Source organism: Zalophus californianus, chromosome 2 (genome assembly GCF_009762305.2).
Source record: "Zalophus californianus isolate mZalCal1 chromosome 2, mZalCal1.pri.v2, whole genome shotgun sequence".
Taxonomy (NCBI): Eukaryota; Metazoa; Chordata; class Mammalia; order Carnivora; family Otariidae; genus Zalophus; species Zalophus californianus.
The window spans coordinates 62,848,301-62,860,512 of NC_045596.1; the positions used below are offsets into that span (position 1 = coordinate 62,848,301).

At 42.9% G+C, this 12,212-nt stretch overlaps 1 protein-coding gene across 1 annotated transcript in view; it reads left to right on the forward strand.

The window, feature by feature from the left end:
- The window catches only part of FRAS1 (Fraser extracellular matrix complex subunit 1), a 403,423-nt gene that overhangs the window by 221,422 nt on the left and 169,789 nt on the right, over positions 1-12,212 (forward strand). Inside the window, 2 exon segments of the mRNA XM_027599032.2 lie at positions 1,458-1,598; positions 3,903-4,046. Coding sequence (XP_027454833.1) covers positions 1,458-1,598; positions 3,903-4,046 — 285 coding nt within the window.

Here is a 12,212-nt window from a genome sequence, read left to right on the forward strand (position 1 = left end):
ATGAGTGATCAGAGGTGAATGACTATTTCACAATGGAGGTTTTATTATTATTCAGATATGTTGAGGCCGAGAGATCAGGAGACAGCTGCCATTGAGAAGCATGTGTTATTCACAGTTCCCAAGAGGAGGGGGCACGGCATGCTATGCAGGGGCCACATCAGGAAGCATCAGGGTTGGTCCAGAGGCAGAGGGAGTAAGGGGGAAATATAAGCAAGAGCCCTTATTGTGGTTTCTGTGGGAAGGAACAAGTGAGGCTGGGTAGCAGCATAGGATTGGCTAGTTGGAGTAACTTCAGTGGGCTTTGGGGTGTTGGAACTGTCTCAGGTTGGCAGGGGGATAGAGGCCCCAGTGTGAGCGATAGGGGAGCTGATGGGTGTGTGGACTTGGGACTGGCTAGTTAGCATATGAAAGACACGCTCCCAGGCTAGTCATTTACTATCTCTAGGAATTGGCTAGCCCTGGGAGGGCAGTCTCTTCAGGATTTGCAGGACCCCAGATGTCAAAGTAACAGAAATACAGAAAATAAAAAGGCATGATTAATACACTTTCCACCCTTGGGAATTGATGCAAATATCCCCTTTATTCTTAAATGCCTTCTTTCCCTTTGCTTCCACATTTCTTTTTACACCTGTGGGTACTTGTATCATAGCACTTAATGGTAATAATTACTGCTAAGATTTATTAAGCCCTTACTGTGTACTTAGCACTGTCCTAAGAACTTCACACTTTATGTGTATCAAACCCAATTAGTGTCCACAACACCCCATGCATTTGTACAGTTTATATTCTCATTTTATACATGAGGAAGTAGGAGTCTTGAGAAATTACATAAATTAGTCAAGGCCACATAGAATTGCGACATGATGCTCTTACTCCCTCTGTGATACTTTGTCTCCCATTAATTGTATTCCAGTGATTTGCTTGTGTGTCTGTTGATGAAGCTAGTTTGAGCAGCTCAAAATGTTGGGACAGTTCTCACCTGTGTATGTCCAGTCTCTATTAGAGAGTAGGCACCATGTAAACCTTTGTGAGTAAGTCAAGCTTTCATCACTGTTCTCTATAATTTGAGCAGCCTGATAAGCAGCCATCATTGTCTAATGATGGAGGAGGAGCTGTCCTGAGGGAAGAAGACCTGTCTTACGGCTTCCTGGTCTTTATTTGACATTCTCGGAGAATGGAACCTGGGAAGAAAGAAATGTATGACTCTGCAAATGGTTATTTCTGTTTCGTGTCATTCGTGCCTTTCTTAATCTGGGTCCCCCAGATGCTTGCTTTGCAGGATATGGCCTTTAGAAAGAAGTATTTGAGATGTGTACCCTGTCCTTGGGAAAAACTAAGCCAATGTGCGGAACTTATTCCAATCCAGAAATGTTAACAGGAGAGACAGAGCTACTGCATTTGTCATACGGTGACTTTCCTGATGGTCTCCTCTGCTTTGTCTTTCCTCTGCCTTCCAGCTTGCCACCCATCCTGTTTCAGGTGTGCAGGGAAGAGCTCACAGAACTGCACAGCCTGCTGGCCTTCCCAAGTACTGTTGGATGGGCAGTGTCTGTCCCAGTGCCCGGATAGTTACTTTAACCAGGAAGGCAGTTGCACAGGTGAGTATGTAATATGCTGGGACATGTCCCCTATGCCATTGTTTTGTCTTTGTCATGCAGCCAGACTCTGTAATTAAAAATGTGGTCATATCAGGGGACAAGAGTTGGGCTGTAAACCCTCGTCTTGAATTTGTTAGGTATAGAGTGAGGGGAACAAGTGAAGTTCTGTTCTTCCAATAGGGATGTATGGGTGAAGTGAAAAATTGGAGTCGGCTTCGTCCTGTGCATGCAGGGAGGGACGGATTTGATGGTGTTCGTCATGGAGACAAGCTACTACAGACAGGTTCTAAGGCATCTGTGGAAGACCAGGCTTTTGGTATTTTAACTCTGTAGTTCTCAGCCCCACTTCCCCTGGCTACAGCCTGAGAGAGCAAAAAGAGAAGAGTGATATTTACTTTTTTCTTTGATGTGTCAGTCCAATATGTTTTTAACAACACCTTTATATATTTCAGTGACAGAGATTCTAGAAATTACTAGGGTTTTATTGGAACTGACAAAATACTAAAATTTAAGCACGCTGCTATAGCACTGTGTTTTCTTGTATCTACAGAAGAAAAGACAAGACAAAACACATTCTTTCATGATTACTATTTTATTTCTAAAAATAGACTGTTGAGGCCCACTGATAGGAGAAAGCCAATTGTTATAAAATTGTATGACATGTATTTCTGGAGTCAGGAAACATGTGGTAAGTGCACAAAATATTTTTTGAATAAATTAATACTTGTTAGGTTCGTCTAAGCCTCAAACTCCAAACGGGAAATCCAGTGTAAACAGAAATCTAGACGACTGAAGATCAGTGTTATGTTTATTCTGGAATTTTCTTGTTCCAAGTACCTTCTTAATCTGTCTAGGCCCATGATGGGTCACTTTACTTTAAACACTCTATCAGGCTCCGTGGGAATGTTCCTAGTTTCTTTGTCATTGGGGTTGTCCTTGAAAACTGTTGTCTGTCCTTGGGAGCCCTCACCCTAGCCCAGCTGGTTGTCTTTTGTGTGAAATTGTTGGGGGGTCAAGTCTGAGTAGCTCTAACTCTCCTCTGTCTACGCCTCTGCCCGCCTGCAGCCAGCAGATGGCCAGGGCCCTGAGTTGGCAGGGCACCCAGGTCACTGGAAATCTGGCAGGGAGGAAGAACTGGGAGGTGGAAATCATCCTAAGAACTCGGGTATCCTTTGGACAGACGTTTTCCAAGTTAAGAGCCTCAGGAATGTAGGAGGGGTGATAGCTAATGGGGTGATAGCTTCTCATCAGTAGTGCATTTTCTTGCTTGCTTTATTTATTCATTTGTGTGGTTTTGCTTTTTTTTTTTTTTATAACTCCTTATCTTCTTTTGGCCTCTCGCCAGAAGAAGTGAGAGAGGCGGTTGAGTGTACTCGAAATCTGTGCCTTTGCTTTCCACCCGCTCCGTGCCAGAAGGGAATTCTTTGTCATCGTTTCCAGCAAGCTCTGCCCAGCTCCGGTCCCGCACCTCCCCTCCTATTGGAATCAGACAGGCTTAGACCTCCTCGTCCTTGGCAGAGACATCCTTAGCTCTCCCTCCGTGCACTTGCTCCTGCTGCCTGCTTTGGCCGCACCAATACAGCTGCAACCTTCTACTCCCCGCGCCCTGATCTTTACTGCCCGCACCTTCTGGGACTTACTTGTTTTCAGGGTGGTACCCCTTAGTACAGGGGTGCTTTTTGGGGGAAAAACAGAGCTTTGACTTCAAACCTGGCTCTCGATAACCTCCAGGAAGAGGACGTTCTGTTCTTTGTATTTTAATTAAATGTTGCTGCTAACACAAGGCATCCACATCATGGCCTGAAGGGAGAGCATGGCTGGCATCTGACTCTAGTGAGAAGTATTGGTGTCCTTTGCTGTGTATGGTTCCCCTTTGCCTGCCAGGGACTTCTGAGGAGCAAAATGTCTCCCTCGGCTCCCTGTCCAGCTCTTTGAATCACACGAGGTATTTTAATGAGAAGGAGGGAGTCTCACCACTCACCTTTCTGCTTTGTGACCTTGATCTGAACTTCCTCACTGACATACACTGGGATGGTCATGCTGGGCCTTCTGGAATGTGCAGCCAATTACTCAAATTTTTATCGTTCTGGATTCTGTGTTCTGTTCACGGACAGTATTTTCACTGACGCCAGAAATGTCGTCTTTCTGTTGGGCCTAAGTGTAGGCCAAGCTTGCTCAGGAATCTTCAAAAGATGCTTAGTGTTTGAAGTCTGCTCTTGATGTAATTTGTGGCGGATATTCATATTTCATGTACTCACACGCTGAGCTGCTAATTCCAATCCTAGTTTTTGTTTCTCTCCCTAGAATGCCACCCCACCTGCAGGCAGTGCCACGGCCCATCGGAATCTGACTGCAGCTCCTGTCACCCTCATGTCACTCTTGCTGGTGGGAGCTGCAGGACCAGCTGTAAAGAAGAGCAGTTCCTCAACCTGGTGGGGTACTGCACTGGTGAGTGGGAGCTCCTTCCTTCATAGTCGTGGAAATCACTAGCCAGAGGCTGGGGTTCTTCATGCCAGGCTTAAGAAGGCTCTCCTGTATTTGTCCTCTGTCATCAGATGAAGAGCTCTCTTTTGGGAGGCATTTGTCTCGGGTCTGGGAACTTACTTTACTGCTTCCTATCAGACATTTAGTGAATATTTATAGATTCAAATGGAATCTTCCAATAACACTCTTGAACTTCCTGAAACAATTTAGAACTTCATATTAATGAAGATTAAAGTGATGATAATAGTACCTCATATGCATGTGGTGTACTTCAGCTTAAGATAGCAACGTGTTGCTGCAAACCCTTGGGAGACTCTCTCCCTCTTGTCTACATTATCTTCTGCCTCTTGCTGTGGAGAACTTTCGCCATCAGCCCTAGGCACAAAAATTTAGGGAGATTAACCTAAAAGTAAGTCAGTTGTCTCAGGAGATAGGGTTTTTCCTCCTCATTTTAGAACTCTGATTTCAAAGAGGTATATATTAGGAAAGTAGCCTGGAATTTGGATAACGATGAAAAAGCCATATAGTGTTTTGTGTTCATCCATCCATTCATACGACAAATGTCTTTGAGTGCCTACTCATGACCAGATGCTCAGAATACAAAAAAAAAAGAAAAGAAAGAAAAAAGAAAAAAGAAAAAAAAAAGGTGAATGAGACAATGACCCTGCCCTCAAAGAGCTTAAAGTCTAGAGAGAGGAATTTACAGACTAGTGGGTTATTACACATTTCTTGACTCATTTCTCCATATTGTAGGAGAAACTTGAAGAGATTTGCCTGTAGCAGCTTTTGTCATAGTTCCGAAGGGCTTCACTGGGAGGCATTCTGAGACGCCACTGGGAAAGGTGAAAAAGCTAGGATCTGGTCAGTTGCATGCTGGAGAAGTTGATCTGTCTGTAGGCCTTGTCTTTGGGCAGGGACAAGGTGTGGTCAATTGTTTAGATCATAGTATGGAACAAGCATATTCACTCTTGGGACTCAGTAGTCCATTTTGGTGGGTGGGGACACAGGAAGTCAGTGACAGTCCTCCAAGTGTGGCTGGTCATGCCATGGTCCTGGGTGATCCATTCCTTTTTGCACATGACCTTAGCTGGTGACTAGACATTGGGGTCCAGGGTCTATACCCTAGGAAGACTGAATTGTCCAGAGCAGGGCTACCGCCAAAAAGATGCTGGGATTCAGGGTAAAACCCAGTAGTTAAGACTGCAAACATTTTAGGGGCAACAAAAAGTAGAAGCTCAGCTCTCTGAGGCTTGAGACTAATGAGCTACCCCACAGCTGTAGGGTGTGAGTCTCTTGCCAGTACTGCCACTTGTAGTCAGGACTGACTTGGGAAGCGGGCAAATAGGAGGCATTAGTGCCTACCATTGAAGAGGAATCTGGGGTTGGCAGGGGCTGACTGTTATTATAGTTTGTGAGCTTGAATTCAGTGACTGCTTCTTACATTAGGATACGAAGAAGCAGCTACCATGAGAACTAAGAGGTTCTCACGGTTTAAATCCATTTGCAGGTATTTACATAGAACCTACAAGGTGCTGAGTTGCAATTTGAGGGGACACAGAGATCTTTCACGCTACTTAAAGAGATGAACCAAAACACAATTGCAGTTAACAAATAGTACAGAGCAACTTACGGATAATGGCACCAACAGGCAGTATGGGTTGTAGGAGTTCAGAAGAGGGAGAAGTAAACGATATGAAGAGTATTGTGGAGAAGGTGGAAGCTAAGATTCTTCCTGAAGAAAAACTAAGATTTGGTTAGACAGAGGGAGGGTAGGCAGGCTTTCTGGGTGTGGTTCCCCAGGAGACAGGCCAGATGAGTGGAATATGTGGGCCATTCATGGCCAGTGAGTGGTCCAACCTGGCCAAAGAGCATGGTTTGTGTTAAGACATATTAGATGAAACAGCTGGAAAATTTAAGTTGGAACCAGAGTATAGAGAGCCCAGAGTTCCAGGCCAGAAAGTTTGAACTGAATCTTGTGGGCAATGGGGCCATGAGAGTTTAGGAGAGAACTGTGACTTGACTGAGGGTGTGCTATGGGCAGGAAATCTGCCCATCAGTGGAAGATGGACTAGAGCAAGGAGAGATTATAGTTAGAGAGAGGAGTTAGAAGGGTGGACCTTCATGATGGCTTTTCTATTTCCAACCTATTCTGTATGTGCACCCTAAAAATTTTATGCTGGGGCATATTTTATAAGTAAATGTTTATATAAGGAGATTGGAAAAGTTTAATTTTTAATGAGCTCAGTTCTCTCCTATGTCCAGAGCCCTCTTGGATGATAGTAAATTAGGTGATCAGGAGTTGCATTAATTTTTTAAGGCTAATAGGGGACCGTTAGAATAAAGAATCATGAGACTAAACTAAATGACTCTGGAAATCCTCAGCCCTAGAAGAAGAGTTCCCACTAAAATAGGCTGAAAGGGACAAACCTTGGCTGTCCTGGGAATTAGGTTTATTAAGTAAAGGTTTCAAGTGAGGTAACCATTGTCTGGTGCTTAGAAATCCTTTGTTGAATAGAGAACGGTGTATCGGTGTTTGTTAAGAAAATTTTGACCAGTAATTTCAATCGTTGATCTTTCAGTGCACTGACCCCAAAGTTTACTTTTTCAATTAATATACGCCCCTTCCAAACTCTTCCCACTTCTCTCTGTGGCACTGTAATGAATTCATTCATTCACAGCTTCGTCAAACACACTCCATGCCAGGCGCTGTGCTGGGCTCTGGGGATGCCCACGTGAATAAGATGTGGTGCTTGTATTTAGGAAACATACCTTGTAGTGAAAGAAGGACATATGTGTTGACTATGATAGAGCTGTGGGTATGAGATGACCTGTGGGACAGGACCCCAACCCCCACTGGGTATGTGTGGCTGGGTGGGTAGTGAAGGCTTTCTGGAGCATATTATAATGGAGTTGATTTTGAAAGATAAGTAAGAAGTAGAGGGGTTTGAAGATTTGGAAGGGACAACATTCCAGAAGGTGGGCCAAAGAATTAAGCAGAATGCCAGCTCTGAGTGTGGGAGGGGTGGTACCTAGAGCAGAAGGAACCAGGGCCAGGTCATGAAGCCCACCTTGTAAGTTCTCTTTAGGGAGAATGTACTTGGTCATCAAGGCTGTGGCTATCTCTTGGAGGTTTTTATGGAGGGGGGTGTCATGGTTGCATTTCTGTGAAGAGAAAGATCCATACAAGATTTGTGTAGAAGATGACAAGACTGGAGCAGAAGGACCTTAAGAGGTAGTTGTAAGGATTCGGGTGAGAGAAAGACCTGTATCATGTGATCTCACTGATATGAGGAATTCTTAATCTCAGGAAACAAACTGAGGGTTGCTGGAGTGGGGGTGGGGTGGGAGGGATGGGGGGGCTGGGTGATAGACACTGGGGAGGGTATGTGCTATGGTGAGCGCTGTGAATTGTGCAAGACTGTCGAATCACAGATCTGTACTTCTGAAACAAATAGCGCAATATATGTTAAGAAAAAAAAAGAAGAAGATAGCAGGAGGGGAAGAATGAAAGGGAGTTAAGTCGGAGGGGGAGACGAACCATGAGAGACGATGGACTCTGAGAAACAAACTGAGGGTTCTAGAGGAGAGGGGGTGGGGGGATGGGTTAGCCCGGTGATGGGTATTAAAGAGGGGCACGTTCTGCGTGGAGCACTGGGTGTTATGCGCAAACAATGCATCATGGAACACTACATCAAAAACTAATGATGGAATGTATGGTGATTAACATAACAATAAAAAAAGAATTTGGGTGAGAGATGAAGCCTTTAATGAGAAAATTGCTGAGGGGATGAAGGGAAGGGGGCATGGCTTCACTAAGAATTAACTCTATGTTAGGTTGACCTGTGTGAGATTGCTGTTTTCTGTGCACAAATGATCAAATAGTGGCCATTTTATATGGATCAGCCTAATAGAAGCAACAGAAATTGGCCATGTCTCAGCCCTGGGGACTAAGGGAAAGGGAGTTTTGGGGATGATTTCAAGGTTTCTGGGCAAATACATTTGAGGAGTGGGAGAGTACTATTTACTAAGGGCCAGAATAGGAAGATAATGTGTTTGAACTAGACAAATTGACTTTGGGGTGACCATTGGACATCGAGGGGTAGCTGTCCATGAGGAGGTTGAAGGTTTAAATGACCACAGTTTTCTTTCTGTAACCACTGGGAGCTCATCTGCTATTTTCATTTTAACCTGAACCTAAATTCCTGGAACATTTTTTAACTCGAATGTTGCTTTAGTCAGGTTGTAGTTAACCTCCTGGAACATTTCAGTGACTTTTATCTAAACTCAGGAAGGTGTTAGGAGGAGCCGTGTGATGATAGACAAAGCAGAAGATAATCGGCCCCATGCAGTGCTGTCAGTGGAATGCATGTTCATCATCCTGGAGAAATTCTAGCCCCTGGAGAAGGACACTCCCTGTTCCCTTTATCGTGTGTGAGCTTTGCAGGGTGGTAGGATTTACTCACAGGGTTTACTCTCTAGCTGAGCTGTACCTAAGATCATCATCAGAGACCTCTTAATTGTACTTAGCTGTTTAAGAGAGAAAATTACATCTAATCTATCACACAGACAAGAATAAACACATCCTGGGGACAGATCCAAAAACCTCAATGTGTTATCACATATGGAGATGTCATATGTGTAGGGTTTTTTTCCTCCAAGTTTATCAAAGCAAATATAGTTTGTGAGATTTAGGCCACGGCTGAAGGTTTTCAACAAAGATAAATGAACTGATGTGAGAGGCAAGAGTGGACAGATTGCAGCAGGCATGATTAAAGTGCTTTGGAAAGCCAGGCTTTTTCCTTCATAGATTTTTTTTGTTGTGGTGGTGGTGGTTTATATTTTGCCCATGCCTAAACAACATTCTCCCCAAGTTCCAAAGCCTGGGGTGCTTTCTCCACTTGTCTTTCTCAGCTAAAAATCTTTCCCCTGTTCATAGGAGGGAGTGAAAATCAAAAAGAAAACATGAGGGGAAGTGTCCAAATGCAGATGCATTAAAAAATGCATTGGGTTTTGTGGAATGCCTAATGGGATTGGCTGTACTTTTGAGTTCTTATGTAGAAAAGGAGATAATACTGAGAGTAATAAGTAGAAGGGAAGACTGGAAAATTATAAACAGCTGATCCTGGGGGATTAAATTTTGTTTGTTGAAGGAGTAATTTTTTAAATGCTCATTTGTTTATAAATCTATACCAGAACGTAAGCTAAAGAAGACAAGTGTCAGTAAAGCAATATTATTCTGAGCATTTCCATATTGTATTCCATGGAACTCAAGTTTTAAGCAGTGGTTAATAGGTATTGTATGCAAAAAAGATTCTGGCTCAACAGATTTGGGAAACTCTCGGGTAAATAAAGTTAAGCACCTTTCTTTACTGCAGAAGTTCTTAGAACCTTAAGCAAGCAGATGGGCATTATAAATCTCGAAGATGAAGGAGACTGAACATCATTTCGCAAACATTGCATTGTAGACCCCTCCCCTTTATTTGTTACGGCCTCCGAGAGCTAACCAGTGGTTTGCAGAACAATTTTTGGGAAGCCTTGCAATGATTTTAATATATTTGACAATTTATTGGCACTTCCTAAAAGGTAAAGTACAATAATGAACCAATACTCAGATTATGGATTTTCTTCCATTCATCCCTTCCTTCTTTCTTCCTTCCTTCTTACTTCCATCCTCTGGGCAAGCAGAGGGTCACCAAGGAGGCTCAGGTTTGCCACCGTCTTGCTGGTTGAAGAGCACTGAAGAGTAATCAGTACTTAGCTTCAAGTGTTGGGGCTGAGAGAAGTATTTGCTCTTTGAACCTGAGTGAAGCCACTTGTTGATGGACCAGAAAACCTGTTAACATTTTTCTTCCAGATCATAAAAAGAAAAACATTTAAGTCCTTTCCATGATTTTCCCCATTTATTGTCATCATTTCTGAAAGATGGGGCCCTCAAAAAAATGGTAGAAAAGTTGAAATGTGCAAATTAAAAAGAGCAACAGATGCTCGTTTTGGAATGTGCTGATACAACCGCAGCATCAAGCAATGCAAACCCCAGTGGAAGTTGAACAGAATTAAGGAGCTCGGAAGGAGCCCCGTGTGAGCCAGCATCCCAGCTCTCGGCCTCCACACACGGGGACTTAAAGCCCGAGGTGAGAGCCGGTTCTGTTTTACAGCAGCTTCTGCGTGTGGGGCAGGTGCGTTGGCACTGCTCTCCATCTTGCTGGAGCTGCTCTTGCAGCTACTAGCTGCAAGGAAGGCAAGAGGCACACCCTATTAATGTGGAGCAGTTACTACCTTATTTTGATCATCAGAATCCTGCTCATCCATTCCCCAGGGCCTGGCTCAGATCCCTTCCCTTCTAGGACCAGCTTCCTCTTGGCATCTTCCACATGGTAATTCCTATTGTGCTGATTGTTTCTACCAATTACCTAGTACTCGGTATGGACTAGCTCATATTCCCTGTGAGTGATCTTTTCATGGTATCTAATAACAGGTGACTCTTCTGAGGGCTTAGTGTGTGACAAGCACTGTGCTAATTGCTTTGAATGCATTTTGCCATTTAATATTTTTTTTGATTTAAATTCAATGAATCAATATACAGTGTATTATTAGTTTCAGAGGTAGAGTTTAGTGATTCCTCAGTTGCATATAACACCCAATACTCATTAACATTACGTGCCCTCCTTAATGCCCATCACCCACTTACCCCATCCCCTCCCACATCCCCTCCAGCAACCCCCAGTTTGTTCCCTATAGTTAAGAGTGTCTTATGGTTTGTCTCCCTTTCTGATTTCATCTGGTTTTATTTTTCCCTCCCTTCCCCTATGCTCCCCTGTTTTGTTTCTTAAATTCCACATATGAGTGAAATCATATGATAATTGTCTTTCTCTGATTGACTTATTTTGCTTAGCATAATACCCTCTAGTTCCATCCATGTCATCGTAAAAGGCAAGATTTCATTTATTTTTATTTTGCCATTTAATATTAACAATGATCCTTCAAAGCAGATAGTGATGTTACATATGAAGAACCTGAAACACAAAGTAATGTGCTCAAAATGACGGAAGTTGGAAGACAGAGCCAAGGTTTGAACGTAGGCAGTGTGATTCCAAAACCTACATGCTTGCCCATTTTGTTGTACTCTACAATGCTAAATACAGTTGATCATAACAGTAGGCACTCAAGAGCAATTTTTGACTGATGGTTTAAAAGGGACTGGCATGACAAGATGCCTTGGAGAGCATTGTTGGGAAAAGTTGCAAGAACTTGCTAGTCTTTTCAATGCTAAGGAAGCTGTTTTAGGCTGCCATGTGTTATTGTATATATCATTATTAAGTACATAAACTTTAAAGAAAAACATTAATGAACACTAAATTTTAATAATTTATATCATTCTGCACTCACTCTAGTCTTTTTCAGTGGAAATACACATTCATTTTTAATAGTTGCAGTCAGCACCTATGTATTTCTTTCTTCAATTCTCTTAAGTATCACTTAATTTATGTATTTCCCTGTGTTGGCAGATATGGGAAGAATCCACATTACTGTCATTTTTCATGGCTAATTGGCATTCCATTATGTTTGTAAAACTTAATTTGAGTGGCCATTTTCCTGTTGTGGGCCTGGGCAGTTACCAGCAGGAACTGGATTTATTGTTCGACCTACGGGAGGCTGAGTATGAGATCCAAGGCTGCAGCTGGGACTGGGTCTGTTTCTCATGTTATTGGTAATAGTAATACTGGTGTGTTTGTGGAGTTTTATACTTTTCAAAACATTTTCTCATTTATCTTTTCATTTGATCATCCCAGATACTTTCCTGTGGAGGTGGGAATTCTTATTTTGTGGGAATTCTCTGTGCAGTGACTGGCACATAGATGGTGATCAAGAAAGGCTGGATAAATGAGTGCCTTGAATTTGGCATCCTAATGGCTACTATACTCCCCTTCTAATGCTTCACATGGTAATTATATCAGGGATCTTTCTTCTTAGTGTGACCCATTTTTTGCTTCTTATCTCTTTCTTGTTCACCTCCCACTTCATTTCATCTGGTCCAATTCTGCTATCTCTGTCTTTTTTCAGTTTTCTAGTGCCTTTTTTTTTTTCTTTAAACACTTGCTACTTTATTTTCCTTATCTTCTTTTTTGGCAT